A 16,455-nucleotide genomic window follows, 5' to 3' on the forward strand; every position below is an offset into this window, starting at 1 on the left:
GCCGGGCCGTCCCGCCAATCAGCGGGCGCGGCCCGGCGGCGGGGCGGGCCTCCGCCGCCTGGGCCAATAGAAGTGGGAGGGCGGGCCCCGTGCCCACGGTAGGTTGCGCCGAAGTGCAGCTCCCAGTGAAGTTAATCTGGGGTGAAGCGAACAGAAAATTGTGGAGATCGTGTTGGTAGGAATTTTGCCGTTCTAATCGCGTCGTGTGGCGTCGTTCCGCCCTCTGGGGCAGCGGAGTTCATGTGCGTGGGGCTTTCCTTCGTCGTTCCGCTCTCTAATGATGGCAGGATATTAACATTTATGCAGGGAAGCAGAACAAAAGGGCTCTTTATACAGGAAATAAGGTGCTGAGAGACTCAAACTTGACCGAGTTTCTTTTGTCATCTCTCGGCTTGCACCGGGTGTTCTGGCGTGGAAGAATCGAGCGGTTCCACATTATCTTATGGAGAAATGTTAATTCTAAAATAGCGAGGATAATGCTGCTGTTTTGGAGTTACACAATGTTACAGGAAGAGAGCTCGATTTTAACTCTAACTTCCCTGATTCTGATGAGATTGGAGGTAACTAATTATGACAGCTGCTGTGGGATTATTCAGTGATAGCATTTGCTCCAAGTCATTTGTCTTAAATTGTCCTTTGTTGTATCACTGAAGGCTGCTGTGCTGTTGTCTGTGTGTTTGTTCTTGATGAGAAGAATGTCTCGCAGGTCTTTAGCATTTAGAACAAAGATATGTAAAAACTATGTAAAACATGGCAATTTTTTCCACAATTTTAATCAGTTTTGTGGGGTGTCTGGGTCTGTAAGAGCTCTGATTACAAACACAGGCAGGAAAAATGAAGTATTACTGCTCTGTGGTGCAGCTATTACCCTTCCAGCTAAGGGGGGAAAAAAGGGGGGGGAGGATTTTCTTTTTCCTTTGAAATTGGTCTGAATCTCTTTGGAAACCTGTATTGCCTAATGGTAGCAGGTGTTTTATTTGAGGGAAGATTATTTTCAGTTTCTGCACCAGTTATATCATATATGGTATTTTTAGTGCTACTTTGTGGATCTGAAAGGGCTTCAGGAACAGGAAAAGTAGGAATTGGCATGGGATAGGGTGAGAGGGAAGAGAGCAGGAAGTGGCAAGGCAGGAAACAGGGGGGTTCTAATGAGAATGAAGACTTTCTTTTAATTGTCACCTTTTCTGTATTAGATGAGGCCACATACAGAACAAAGCTTTCAGATTGGGAAATCTATTTTCTTACTTCCCTGAATACTTCCTGTTTTTATAAAATCACTTGGGTTGATACACAGCTGCTTCTGGGAATTGGAAAGAAATACTCATGTCCCCAATACTTGTTGAGTCTAAGAAGTTTGATGGGTTTTGTATGATTAGTCATGGTGATAGAAGAATGGATGTGAAAAATTGAGCAACAGTCTTTCAAATGACCGTGGAAAGCAATTGCTTAGACCTTTACTGAATGTAAACAAGTGTTATTTTCAAAGTATACCTCATTCTTTCAGTTTTACATTGAGCCATTCTGTTTTCTCCCCAAATGTTTTTTTGTGTGTATATATATATATATATGTGTGTCTTGACACACTGGTGTCTTGTCATGGGCCAGTGGCTTATAGGTCTGAATTATTAATTTGTTCTTGCTGTCTTTATCTGTTTATGCCATTTTTAATTGTCCTGCATTGTATTTAAACCCTGAAAATACTGTTTTAGAATGGACAATGACTATATATGGTCTTTTAGCAGAGAGCTGAGGTAGGTTTCTTGTACTGGGTTTAAGACCCGGATACATAAGTGTTTAATACCTGGATATTAATTTTGTAACTTCCATGTGATGCTAGGCCTAAGACTAAGTGGCTGGATCAGATGTATGAGGTGAGGGCAAGAAGAATACTCATGTTAGCTAGAATTTCTCTAAACTGATGAGTATGTGTATTAGAATTGCTAAAACTAAAGCAAGCCAACTAAACTATTTGTGTGGAATTAAATGTTGCATTTAGCCAAAAACTGGTTTCATTTAGAACTAGATAAAAGCTGAATACATGAGGAACTTGGTTCCTGTTGCTTGATGACTGAGCAGTCATGTTTCTGCATCCCCTCTGGCCCCCAACTTAGGGAAGATGTATTATCTGGGACCAGTTTTGCTGATTTATTCAACACAGGAGTGAAATGCTCAACTCTCTCACCACATGTATACAGTTCTAATGCAGGCTGTTTGTAGAAAGCAAATCTGCCCTAAAGGATAAACACAGCACTTTGCTGGCACAGCTGTACAACTTCTGTATTCAGGCTACAGCAAATGTTTCTTGCCTGCATTCAAAGCCGTTGCTGGCAGGACCTGTGTTGTCCCCGCATGACGATTGGTTGTTCCAGCATTTCTTGTTCATAAAACCTTCTCCTGCACATGCTCCATCTGCACATCTTAAACACTGTGAATGTGTTGTGTGCTGTGGGATTTATGTGTCTGCTTCTGCTGCCAGGATGGAATATACATCTCTGATGTGAATAAGAGATTCTCAAAATCCACTGCAATGCTGTGTACAAAACACAGGACGAAATTTTATCTCCCCTCTTTCAGACAAAGGACATCTGTGCCCTGCAGTCCCCCAGCTGCTGGTGGCACTGCCCAGTATGAGGTGGGTGGCCCAGCATGAGCTGGGATGATGACCCCAATCTCTGTTCAGTGCTACTTGTGCAGGCTATGTGCCTGCCATGGGCTGATCTCTGTAATCTCTGTAAAATATTCCCAAGCCTTATGGAAGGCTGCTGTCCACCCTGAAACCAGGAATGTGGGCTCTGGGTCCCCCCTGCCTATTGGGCCCTCTCTGCCACACATGTGGCCTCCTGTTTGCTCCCAGCAGAGTGGCTTCTGTGAGCACTGCAGGCACAGTCAGCTAGGCTGGCTCAAATTGTTCTGAACTTGTGGCTGGAGCCAGCCCAACTGGCTCTTATCCCCTTCTCTTCCTCCCCCTGTTTCCCAAGTGGTTTAGGGATCGTTTCTGCTAATTGCCCTGTGCCCAAGGCAGAAGGGAGGGGGGGAGAAGAATAATGTCATCCTAGAGCGTGTCAGTGATGCCCAAACAGGGCCACCTGCCCTCGCTTTTACTGGGAGGTTTGGCCTCTAACTGGTTTTCTTGCAGTTTCTAGGAAAGGGGTGAGCTGGGGAGGTGTGATCAGCACAGGGCTGCTGTTGCAGGGCAGATTGGTGCCCAGGACCAGCCCTCTCCTGCAGATACAAGGGCTCTTCAGGAGATAGTTGTGTGTCCTCCTCCTGTGGTGTGGAGCTTGCTCTGGGTGGGGCAGATCATCTGCCCAGTGATGTTTACACTGTAATAAGGTTTTGTGAAAATAAGCATTTAATTGCACATGACCTACAAAGGAGTAAAAATAGTTGGGATCTGTTCTTGGTTTAAACTCCATTTAATAGAGGCATGAAACATGTTTGGGATTTTTAAACCTCCTTTGGTGTTGTTTTTTTTTTACCTTTAGAAGTATCAGGAACATTAAGTCTTTCTTCCCTGTTCTTGTTGGATCTCTCAGATGTGTCATAAGCTTCTCAGCCCTTAATTGAAGGGGTGGGGTGATATATTTTTAACAGATCCCTTCGTCCAAGTGTGTTTATAGGGCTTTTGAGCTAAACAGAGATTAGTTAAAACAAAGCTTTGACATTGCAAAAACTGTTTCTCCTTGATCATGTTGGGGTTTTTTGCTCATTCTCCAATTGTTGAAAGAAACTGAGTTTTTTTCAATTAGAGAAGTAACTTTTTTGGCTAATAAATTATGCATTAAGAGATAAGTTGATCTAAATGGAGCAGAAGATGGATCAGGTTAGGATTTAAGTCAGTTTAAGGCAGTATTTTGAGTATTACTTAGACAAATGAGCACACTCATTTGAGTATTTCCTAAAAATAGCTCCTTTCTAAGCAGCAGTTTTATTAAACCCACAGTTATTCCTTTAACTTAATGCCTCAGCAGTCTTGCAGGAGCTCAGACTGTCTCTGTGCTGAAGACCACCCCTGCTCAGCTGTTCTGCCCTGCCAGGATGTATTTGTGTCACAGGACTCTAACCTTCAGGATATGGTATTTGTCAGTCTGAAACGTAATAATCCTCTATCTGGAGAACTAAACTATAAACAGTGTGGCTGGCTTGGCAGGCCTGGCAGCCACCCCAGCAGTTTAGCTAGCCCAGGGTTTAAGACAGCACTGCACCAGTGTGTCCTGTAATGCTTGATGCTAATGCATCTTTATCTATGTGAAGAATTAGCGAGACAAATATAAACTTTTAATAGTCAAATTAGAATGGGAGCTTAAGAGAGGTATTTCTGAGATGGAAGTGAGGTGTTTTGGGCTCATTGAAACATTTTGCATTGCATGGGTTTTTTAAGCAAGGCCTGAAGTTTTCACTGTTGGTTTGAACAATGCAGGTATCTGGATGATTTTCGTGTGTGTGCTGTGGAGTATAATTGTGCTGATGAAAGCAAAATATTGCATGAGAAAGGCAGGTATTTTCCACTTAAGGTTTAAAATATGTTTGCAGCAAGAGAACCACTGATTCTTCAGGCAAAAATGTAGCATTCTGTACCTAAATTGGACCTATTAATGCATTGTATACAGAATGCTGTCTCTAATTTAGATTGCCAGGAGAAAACATTCAGAGAGTTGTTGATCATGCTGGTTTCGAGGATGGGGTGGCAGGGAAGATATAAGACTGTAAAGAAGGATAAAATTGTTTCTCTACTACCCCCTGTATGAATTTTGTATGAATTCAACATGTTTTTCTAAAATCAGATACAATCAAGTCCTTAATTCAATGCAATGCTGTCATGTACCAGAATGTTTTCTGTGCAGTGGGGTGACCTTGCATTGGGATCTGCATCATTATCAAGGTAGGAGCAAAAGAAGTGGTTGTGAGTGTTAACTGAAAGGTTTGGAGAATGCTCTCCTTGCCCAGCTCCTTCAGAATCAGGTAAGATGCTTATCAGGCAGCTGTAGTTGCTGATACCAGAGAGTTTTCTAAGTGAATTTCACCAAACTTCTCATGTTGGGTTTATGGTATCCAAGTATCATGCTGGTATGACATGCTGTTGGATATTGGTGTCAAGTCCTTAAGTGATTTTGTAGGTATTAATTAGAATTAGTTATCACACAAATGTTGTCCTTCAGGTGAAAGGTGACAAGAAAAGTATTTATTGTTTTATGATACCAAAATATTTGATTACTAACGTGCAAAGAAAGAAGAAAATTGTGGCAACGTGGGAGGACTTTGATGAAATGCTTTTTAGGACAAAGACTTCAGAATGGCTCAGTAGAATTGTTTTGAGTACCAACATATTTTCGTGGGGTTTGTTTAAAGTATCCTTGGAGAGGAGGAAGGCAGGATTAGTAACAATAGGTCAAGGTAAGTATATTACTATTAGTTACATAACAAACAAATTATCAGTTGTGTGTGACAAACCATGCAGGGGCTAAGACTAGTGTTGACATAAAGGAGTGTTTGATTTGTAGAATGGTCTGGCAGCTGGGCATGTCTTTATTGCCTTCTTAATAAGTCCAGTCAAACTTGGTGCTTTGAGTGCTTTTAAAAGTGATTTTAAACTTCTGTGCATAGCAGTGGAGTAATTGCTTTAATTTTTTTCTTCCAGTATAACAACAAAAAAAATCTCATTTCACACTCTGGTCGCTTGGTTGATTTTGTTGCCTTCCTGCATTTGCTTTTCTCTTACTTGGTGTCTTTGAAACTTTTGGCTCTTTCCTCTGGTCTCTTTCTGCAGGAATTAGCTTGTTATTCTGCAAAGTCATAATGTGACTGTGACCCATGGTCTTAAGTTTATACCTAGTCATTCTGTATATATATAAATCCCTGATTAGTTGCTACCTACTTATCCTTCTGTCTTCAACCTCAGATCCCACACTACACAATCAGAATGCTTGGAACATTAGTCTTGTCTGAGTAATACCTCTATCCTTACTGCAGCTCTGACACCTTAATTTCTCAGATTGTCAAGGCCTGAAATGAAGAATTTTTTGAAAATTTTTTGTATGGCCTGAAAGCTCAGCCTGGTGAACTTAAACAGGGTGGCATATGCAGTGTAAAATGTGCAGTGCGCTGTTCCTGGGTTTCCTTAAGCAGCATCAAGTTTTACAATGGGGCAGTTGATTTTTAAAATGCAGGTTTATGGGTTAAAATTAATGTGTGTTTTCATGTAAGGGATACAAATATTCTTCAACAGTTATGTGTGGGGATTTTTGCCCTCACAAAAGGGGTGTGAGACAGAAGGGATTTCTAGGAGGCAGTGTGAGGGCTCTGGGCTTCTCTCTGAGCTGTAGCGAGGACGCTGTTCTTGTGGAACCGGCGTAGCTGAACCTGCTCTGCCTGTGACTGCATCCTTAGGCCAGATTCAAGGGCCTTGTTCTTGCTGATAATCCTCCTGTTTCTGACCCAGTACCATAATAAAAAGGCAAATACTTTGTTCTTTTTTCCATTGTTTCCTGATAATAGCCCTGTTGGCCATAGTTTGTGAATGGAAGGGAATGAGCATCATGATAGAAAGCCACACGTTTTTGACAGTTGAAGCTCAATATCCTGTGAGCAGATTTTTTTCTCTCCCCATTCTTATCCATTCTGAAGTGTGACACTGGCTTTAATATGCCAAGCAAAATACTTGGTGATCTGGCCTGCGTTTTGCTTTGTTTGTGTACTTTTCCTTTATATTGTGAACTTTTCTTTCTCTTGGAAGTGCTGTTACTTTGCCATGTGTCAATCTGTTCTCTGGCAGAATACAATCACTATGGCAAGAGGATAAAAAGAGAAATCGGATCTACTTAAGGAGTTATTGTTCAAAATGCTTCTAAAAATGTAAATTTCTGTTTATGTGGCTTGAGGAAAAAAGGGAAATCCCAGGGCACTACTTAACAGCTTGGCCTTTTTGATTACAAGTCCCGCCTCTGAAGCCATTTATGGCTTTATTTTTCCATGTAGAATTGTAGAAAAAAACTCTGTACAAAGGTAACACAGTAATAAGTGGGGAGACAGTGGCACCCAGCCATGCTATTTTTAGGTGATTGTGTTCTTAACTTGCTGATCTAAGTGTTCTGGACAGTGAGTGGGGGAGACATTGTACTAGAAATGTGTGCTCACATAGCGGAATCTTGTCTGGAAACAGAATGAATAGCAGACTTGGTTATCAGGAGGGCAGTTCAGAGAGTTGTAACTGGAGTATTTTGTAGGTAAAAACGATGCCCTAGTGATTAAAGCACAGTGTTTGCAATGCAGACTCTTACTCGAGAGCTGTCAGCTCTGGCTTTCTCCTCAGTTGAGAAACTGAAATATGTGCAGTCTGTTCTGTATGGGCTTAGGGAAGAAGTGTAAAAAACTATTTTCTGTTCCATGATGGCAGTGGGGGAAGAAATGCCAGTTGTCCTCAATCAAGTTGCTTCCATTATTGTTTTAAGCTTTTCTTAAGCAGTGACCTCTCCATCTGAGCAAGTGGTGTACTTCTGGAAACCTTCAGAAAGGAGACTGTCTCATTGCAAATTTCTGATAATTCCCTAGCCCCTTATCTGTTAACTTGACACTTAGTTAAAGCTGACACAAGGCAACTCTCACTAATTCATGCTTTGACCCTCCTGGTATGTGGGCCTTTTTCCTTGTCTTAAGCTGTAAGTGAGGCTATGCCTTAGATTTTAGTTCTGCTACTGACTTGGTAGGTTCACCTTCCTCCTGCAGTGCACTGTTAACTTTGACTCCTCTGGCACAGGCCTACAACCATAAACCAGATACAAGAGCCAATCCAAGATTGTGAAGAATGAAGTCTTCAGGGTAGATCAGTTCCTGTCCCAGCAATGCTGTGACAGAGGTATCTAAAGCCCCAAATTACCTGTTTCATGAAACCATTGCATTAGTTGCATATGAATAGATCCTGAATGCATGTTTATAGGTTGCAGTTGGATGTTTACATGTTCCATTGTTTCAGCGAGTGTAAAGTGACAGCTGAGAGGAAACTAAGGAAAGATGCAAAACTTCAGAGTGTGACCAGTTGGTCTATTCCTATCTTCAGTGAAACTTGACAGTGTATTAAAGTGATGGATAAATACCAGTTGTCCAACATGGCAGCTGCTGATCACCTGTGAAGTATTTTCTTATGCTTTGCACAGGGTGATAAGTTTTAATATGTAGGCATTTATGTAGTACATGTAATTTGTTTGGCATCATGTAAGCTGGCTTCTCCAGTGATTGAAATAATAATTAAGGGATAAAAAAAGCAGCAAACAGCCCCCCTTTCCAGAATAGCATTGAGGTTAAAACAAAGTAATACCTTTGAGTCCCTTGACTAAATTTAAGTGTATTGAAAGAGATGAGGAATGCAGCTTTGCCACAGGGAACGCTGTACTTATACCTCTTCTGCCGAAAACTTGTCCTTACATACCCTCTTTCTTTGGTCAGGCTTTAGCTTTAGGTTGAGTTCCCCATCAAACCACAGTAAGGGTATTGTATAATTTTACACACTTAAATTAGATATAGTGCATAATTCTAAATAGAACTACACATCATGCATGATAATCACAGTGTTCTTGGAAGTTAAGCTGAATTCAAGATGCCCTAGCCAGAAATGATGACAGTTTTATTTATTAACACATAGGAACCCCGATATTAGAGCAGGAGCTTCCTTAGCATTAGGCCCACATAGAACTGTGGCATTATAAGCTAATTAAAATTCTACATAGTGCTGTTTATGAAAACAAATTATAATGTGTTTTGTGCTTACTGTCAGTTCTCGGCAACAGGTGCTTTGTTAACAAGAAGCTGTCTATTTCGGGAACTCGTGTTAAAGCGGCTTTTATCTCTTCTGGGTTTGATATGCTTAAAATAAGTGAAACTTATGCTGTATTGAGAGAAGATTACTTATTCACTGAAGCTCAAAAGAAGCGATTACTGCATCTATATCTATTCTTTCAGTAATTATGAGGGTAATCTTGTAAGTGTTTGAATCCTTCTTACAGATTATTTCTCATCAGTGCGTTAAGTCAAACCTGTTTTAAAATACAGCACCAAAGATAGTTTATGGAGTTGCTCTCCTGCATCCCTGTTGGCCTGGTATTCTAAAGGAATTTAGAGAATTCTAGAATCTCCTGATTCTAATTCTATACAACCTCTGATTTCTGAAATGGCCAGCGTCAATATCTGGTGCCAGAGAAAGCAGAATCTAACCCTGTCTGGTCTGTTTCAGAATAGCTTTCTTACCTTTTGTAGAGCATTTTAAAAGAAGGCATTTCTGTTATCTGACAGATTTCAAGTAAACCTTAAATTTATGGGTCTGTGAAGGGTAACTCAAGTATTTCTGCAGCACCTGAATGCCAGAATACAGGTATGAGATGGCATAAACTCCAGAGGAGAGAAAAGGGCTCCTCAAGCAATGTCTGTGACTTGTACAACTTGGCACCAGTTCAGCCGCACATGATGGAAACTGTGTGAGCTGACACAACCAGCTGCTGATGAGCAATTACTGACATGGTTTGGTTTTTCTAATGGGTGTAACGTCTGAATTTTTATTCCTCTTGAGCAGAAATGCCAGAGCAAGAACTCTAAAAGGGTGCTCTTTTGAAAGCAACTGCACATTCTGTCACAAGTGTAACATCTTGTAAGGTTTCTGCATCAGTCTTGTCTCAGAGACAGCCATGTTCCAGAAATGGGCCTGCTCAGCCTGCCTGCTTTAGATCTTGAGTGAGCTGGGGGGGCTAAACTGAGTAAGTACCACTTCATATCTGGGAGACAAGCCATTCTTCTCTGGCGTGTGCATGGACAGAGTGCTTTGGGTAGGACAGCATGAGCAGATGGGTGGCTGGCCAGTGTCTTCTGTGTTCCTCAGATATGCTGCTTGAACTTCTTCACTGTGCCTCCCCCAAGGATGCCAGATCAAAACCAACTTCCTGAAACACATAATATACTCTTTTCTCTTCACTTTTCTTTGTAACTCACTTCGAAATTGTCTTTACTATGTACTGAACAACTACAATTACTGTGTTGCTCTCAGTGCTTTTAATGTTTAACTAGTTATCTTTATTGAAGGTCCCTGTCATAGCTGTAAACAAGCATGTCTAGCTCCAAGGGTTATTTGCTGTTTTTCCTCTTGAATCCAAGAAGTGAGTTTTGTTGTGTATGTAAGTTTTGTTTTGTTGTTTTCACTTGCATTCAGGTTGACCTCTCCAAAAAGGCAGCTTTGTCAGCTTAGATTTTCTGATAGTCATCACTGGAGAGACAGAAACTTAGAACATGCTGGTGGTGCCTCTTTCTGAAAGCATTTCTGTGTTGCTCTGGACTGGAGTTTGCTGGATGAACTGGGGGTGGCCTACAAATGTGTTGTGCTACTGGGAAATAAGAGGCTTTTAAATTTTCTAAGTCAGAGGAAAAAATTGTTTATTTGAATCTCAGGAAGTTTGGATAATGTCATATGCAAGGGTCTAATTCTAGCAGTGCTGCAGTGTTAGTCTAGAACAGCTAGAAGTCCCAATGTACAGGCTTAAATATACAAACAGTGATAATCCTTGGCATCCTGACTTGTGTTTTTGCTGCTTTTAACTCAAATTGAAATGCATGATAAATAGGAGTGTTGAAGGCTTTATACAGAGTGCTGCACTTAATTTTTTAGGTGTCTCAGAAGTTAGCAGATGCTCCATAAAGTAGTGGTCATTACTGCAAAAAACCTGGCATCACACCAGTAGCTCTGTGTGGCAACTTTCTGTAATTTCAATACAGATCCTTTTGTCTGTACTCTGCCTCTTTGAAATCCAAAATAGATAAAATATGCTTCTTCCTACTAGGTAATAAAATGTATCTCTTACATTGCTTGTTAATTGTTGGGGTTTTTTTAAGAATTAATCTTCAGTAGAGTAATGATGTTCATGGAATTGGCCCTTTCTTTGGTGTGTTGACTATACTAGAAAGTTTGGAAATTAAGTCTGAAAAATTTGCTTATACTTGTTTCTGTTTGTAGGCTTTAAGTGGCTACTCCAAGCAATGAGATGCTTTTTTATGAGGTGAATGAGAATCTGAGGTACCACTTTTACAGAAGTTAATCTTTGAGTCTGGTAATCCATGCTTTGCAAAGGTTAAGCGTGGTCACAAGTAGTAATTACAGTTTCAAAGTAACATCTATTAATAGTGTATGTAGACAAGCATGGAAAGCCGAGTCCTTATTATCAGTGATCTCCTTGATACCAGTATAGAATCTGTGCATCTTTGTTCTTGCTTAGCAAGAGTGGAGAGGTTGTAGTGAAATGTTCTCTTGTTCCTCGTGTAACCTTGAGTACAAGAGCAGTCAGCTGTACTTAGCAGCATACACGCTTTAACACTGGAGGCTTTGTCTGTACCAGGTGTTCCTGGGGTTATGATATTCTGGCTCAGATTAGTTACAAAAGTTGCTAATGTTCTGTCTCTTCCTAAGACCTGAACTGTCTCTTTTCTGTCCATCTGCGGCTTTCTCTCATGAGTGTGTCTTTTTTCCACTAGTGTGATTCTTTCACAGTCTTTCTGACATCTTAAATCTTAGATATCGCTTTCTTAAGAGTTCCAATTTTATTTATATTTTAGTTCTTGTATTGAAGGATTTAAGCTTGCTAACTAATAAAAATTGGAAGTGAAGAAAAGAGTTCTCTAACTGTTTACGCCTTTTTGTAAAGTTTCTGCTAGGAGTGTCTAGTATAAGTACTTGATTGTAGCCTAAATTAAGTCTGTGCATGAAACAAAAATAAAAAGCTGTTCAACAGGAATAGACAGGAACATAGTAGATATTAAACGACTTGTCAAGTGAGTTAAAAGAACATCTTATGTAAGTCTTTGGTCACTAGCATGAGTATTTTGTTTTTGTTATGAAGTCATATAACTTCTACTTCACATTGCAATTTAAAACTTTGAGCAGGAAGAAAACTGGAGGCTCAGTAGAATGAGTAGAAAGCTTTAAAATGTATGGATTCTCTTGGTGCTGAGGAAGTTGGAACTCCTGTGTTTTGAAAAATGCAGCAGCTGTGTGTTCTGCTGCTACAGGAACAAAGAGGTCGCTGCCCTTACAGATCTGCTTGCATAGCTGGTCCTTAACCATATTCACTTTTTTTAACTCAAAGCATTCTGATGAAACTGGGTCAGAGTGTAACTACACATGTAGCTGTGCTGGCAAATGTGAACCAGCTGCAGTGCTTTAGCAGGGGTGAGCTGTAAGATGAAATGACATGTCTGACTGCAACCAGCAAGCTGGGCTGAGCTGTAATGACTGAGGCCCCTATTCAAATCTGCCAGTTCTTCTTGGCTCCATAGCAAGTTGCTGGGACATGATAATGCCTTAAAGCAGCTACAAATGACTGCTCGGTGAATGTAAATTGGAGCCTTTTGGGAGAAAGCAGTGGAGTAAAAAAACCCAGTACTGTTGTGTAGCTTGCTATTAATTTGTGATTCTAGTGCTTTATACCCTGAGTAGTGTCCTGCTGGAAGCAGGACACCTGAGCACCAAATTCCAGTATGAACTGGTAATCTCGATCACAGCCAGTGCTTTGGGAGCTTCTGCAGCAAGATTCAACAGAACTTTGTTCTTAGGCTTTTATTTGCCCTTTGTTTTGATAAGCCTGTAGAGAAATGCATTTCCTATTTATTGCCTTTTGTACCAGCCTGCCTTTTCATATGGTGGTACAGGTGGTATTGGGTGTCTGTGCCAGTACATGCTAAAAAGTGAAATGTATTTTTGTGTGCCCAACTTTGTGTCTTATTTGTGCTTGGAATGAAGCTTTGTATATTTAAGCAGCGCACATTACCATGTCTGCTGCTCCTTCTTTGCTTCATTAGCACAAAGAGAAAATGACCATTAGTGTTGTTGCTATTTCAGTCAGTGCTGAACTACTTCATTATAAAGGTGATTATGACAGAGGAGGGAATATTTTAATCACTTGTTAAAATTGGATTTATCATTTGAGGTGAGTGTCAGGTATAACTGTCAGTGTGCTGATTTTGACAGTGAAGAGTGGTTCACACTGTGTTCTGCTTTCTCTTTGAGAAGCAGTTTCGAACCTGGCATCAGAATGGTTCAAACTGTGTCTGCTGTGCTGCTGAGGCACAATGCTGTTTGGGTGGTCTCAGCATTAGCTTTTGGGAGGGATCCTTCCCATACCAGTCACAGATTTTAGGAGTATCTGCAGAACACAAAACTGTACCGCAGAATGTGAGGATCTGCTTGTTTTCCTTACCAGAACATCGAAGTATGAGGGTAACTGGTATTCAAGAGACCTTTTTCTTTGGGCAAGACAGATGAAGAGAAAGCTGGCTTCTGTGCCAGATTTTTTTTTTCTTGTCTAGAATGGGGGGGGGGGAAATGAAAGAGATTATTCTTAAACCTTGTGTGTTTAATCCTGCTAAATGCTCCTCTCTCTGATCTTACTGATTAACATTTGCAGCCTATAAAGCTGGGGTATCAGTTATTTGAAACTAGTGGCATATAAACATTTTAATTAAAAGGAAAATAAGAAAGAGGGGGTGGGGAGGAAGACCAGTATCACAGTGCCTGCTCTGTGGGGAAGAGATGTCCGCAAGTATTTTGTGGCTTGTTTTACAGAATATTGGAAGATGTGTCACTTTCTCCAGAGAACTTGAAGTCCAGAAGACTTTCTCTGCTTTAGTGTTTCTACAGCTTCAATTCTATGCATTTTGTAGGCATGGCCTTTCCATATTTTTTGCTTGGTACAGAGAGGAATTTACTCTGAGGATGTGATGGTGAGGGAGGAAAAGTAGGACCTGTAGCAGCAGCAGTAAGAGGGCATTATTAAATGAATGAAGTTGTGTACTGCAGCAGTAAACAGGAAGAGGTAGACTGTAAGCACCTTACTTGTAGGAAAAGGAGGACTTAGCCTGCAGAGGTGTGTGCTGCCATGCTTCTAGTGGCAATAAATATCTTTAAGAAAACAGAGGTAATTTCAGCTGAAGTTTAGCAATTTTTAGCTAATACAGAAAGAGGGTGTTTATTCCATAATCTTCAAGGAAGTAGATGTTCTGGGGTTGCGCTGAGATTGAAAGCTCTTGCACTTCCCTCTAGTCTGTTCCTTCTCATTAGGGCTTCTACAACTGGTTATACAACTATATTGTAAAGCAGAGCAGGGAATGTGCTTAAAATACTGTAAAGAGCTCTGTTGTTTTGGGTTTTTTCTTTAAGATAAATCAATTCTGCATTCAGAATAACCTTCAGAATTCATAGCATTACTCAATGAATGCTATGCAGGCACAGCTCTGGGGGAACAGGCAGAGCCCAGAGGCATTTCCAGGAGCTTGACAAGCTCCACGTTTGTTTTGTGACACCTCAAACCGAGAGGGACTTACATGTTGATCCCAAGACCTTGTTGTCATTTCAACTATGAAGCTGCTTCAAGTGTCATGCTGGAGCCAAGCTAGGGGAAGGCCATTTTTGAAATTATGGATCATGTATGCACTTGGGATTTATTTTACAGTAGGCTTGATGCTCAGCAAGGGCTTGCTGCCCCTAAAAAGGGTTGTCCTATTTTTAGCCATGTCACTTCCTGTGCAGTGTATGTCATTTCTTTGGAGTTGATCTTCTGTCAGATGAGCAAGCTCTCCAGTGCACCAGAACAAATATTTGTGCTGTTTGCATGAGATGGCTGAGCTGATGTGGCTGCAGGCAGGGACAGGGGGCAGCAATGGCCAGAGCTGTGGGAGTGTGCCTGCCCCTCTGACAGTGGTTTCAGCAGTGAGTGCCCACCTTCACTGCTGTATGGGATGTCTGGGCTTGGTGATACTGTGGATCTTCCTGTGTGAGCCATTACAGTTTTGAAACAAAAATCACCTGAATCTGAGCCAAGAACTGGGCTGATGGGAGGTCCCTTCCCTCCCCCAAACACATCTGCTCCGTGATCTCTCATTGCCCGTGTTTGCTGTGGTGGGGCCAGAGTCCGGCTGCTCTGCTGGTAGCAGTTTGCTTGGGGCCCAGAGTCCCCACACAGCCAGGCTCTGTCATCCATATGTACAGGAGAGGCATGGCTCGAGTGCAGGGGCAGAACTGCCAGTACTTGGGTCTCTTTCGTTCTCTTTTCAATGCCTGGTTTTGGCTAGTGGCTCTCTTAGCAGCTCTGCTGCTGAAACAGGCATTTCCACACGTGTCTGCAGCTAGACCCTCTCTCCTGCCCAAATAGCACACACGTGACAAATGAGCTCAGAAACCAATCTGTGTTGAAACTAATTGGCAGAAGGTGAAGTGGTTGATTTTTTAAAGTTTGATCATTTCCTCGTTTCATTTTGGTACGTGTGAGCACTGAAAGGGAGGGCAAAGCATGGGAGAGCTTATTATACTGGTTCGGCATTCTGTGGCTTTAGGGTTCAAGTAGATGAGTTCAACCATCCCAGGAGCTTAAAGGCTGCTGAAACATGTGTTGGCCCTCCTGGTCACATGTCCTTCCTTACATCAGTTCCAGACCCTCTCTTGTGTTGGACTTTCTACTTGTGTTTTTGCTTGTGAACTGACTGAGCTCACTGAACTGTCACAAAACTTTGTGTTGGTGATGGTCATTTCTTTTCCTGGTGGGTTTTTTTGGTAGCTCACAGCAGTAACTGTGTGGGTGAGGTGGATTGTACCCAATTGTCCCCTTCATATCCAACAAGCTGTTGTCTTGGTTCAAGTTCTCCTTTGGCTTCCTAACATTGCATCAGGTTGATCCTATCTCTTATTCATTGTATTTCTTAAATATTAGCAACCAATGAAAGATCTTCCGCTTCCTGTGGCCCTTATTAAAACTCTTCAGAAGAATCCCTGGCACTTCCCTTTGGAGATTGAAGTGTTCTGGAGCCTCATGCCAGTGGCTTGTGCTTTGACTGGTGACAGGATCCACTGGTTAATGAACTTGGGAACTGGCTTAGCTGGAACTCAGGCCAGCTTTTCTTGTTTTTCATCTGGCCATCTTTGGGCACCTTTCACAGTTTGTTTATTGAATTGGAGCAGAACTTTTTTTACATCCAAGTTAGAGATTGTTATTCCATGTTTGTTAGCACTTGATCCCTTCAGCAATATTGTGTTGGAGAATATTAGCAGTGGCTGGTGCAGTTACTGAGATCCTGTGTGCTGCTTGATCTAATATTGAACAGAAAGAAAATCATGGTACAATCTGGAAGTTAGTGTAGGGTTCTTTAATATGCTGCTGCCTAAAGTTAAAAGGATTAATGCTGCATTGTGACATTGAATCTCTATTAGCTCTTGAAATACTCAGTCGAAAGTGTTTTTAATTAGTCTTTCAATCTTAAACATTCTATGCCAAAAGTGACTTGCGTAAGGTTTCAGCTTTAAATTGGTTCTGGTTACCAAAGCAGAGCAAACTCATATTCATTTGCACTTCCCTGAAATGGCTTCTCTGAAATGTTGGGCCCAGCATAAGAATTAAATTCCACATGCACTACTTGCAGTTTCATTCTGAAAGACTGTAT

General features: G+C 41.3%; 1 protein-coding gene across 5 annotated transcripts in view; it reads left to right on the forward strand.

Annotated features, from left to right (window-relative positions):
• The window catches only part of ZFAND6 (zinc finger AN1-type containing 6), a 35,742-nt gene that overhangs the window by 6,093 nt on the left and 13,194 nt on the right, over positions 1 to 16,455 (forward strand). The window contains exon 1 of one of the 5 annotated variants that reach the window (XM_031055956.1): positions 91 to 98. The exons of 2 other annotated variants lie outside the window; for them this stretch is intronic. Coding sequence is in view for 1 of the 3 variants with exons in the window: in XM_031055954.1 (XP_030911814.1) it covers positions 241 to 242 (2 nt within the window). In the remaining 2 variants the exon portion in view is untranslated. Of the gene's footprint in view, positions 1 to 90; positions 243 to 16,455 lie in introns of those variants that run through there. 2 more of the 5 variants (XM_005419596.2, XM_031055954.1) reach the window with 2 other exon arrangements.

Source organism: Geospiza fortis, unplaced genomic scaffold (assembly GCF_000277835.1).
Source record: "Geospiza fortis unplaced genomic scaffold, GeoFor_1.0 scaffold171, whole genome shotgun sequence".
Lineage (NCBI taxonomy): Eukaryota > Metazoa > Chordata > Aves > Passeriformes > Thraupidae > Geospiza > Geospiza fortis.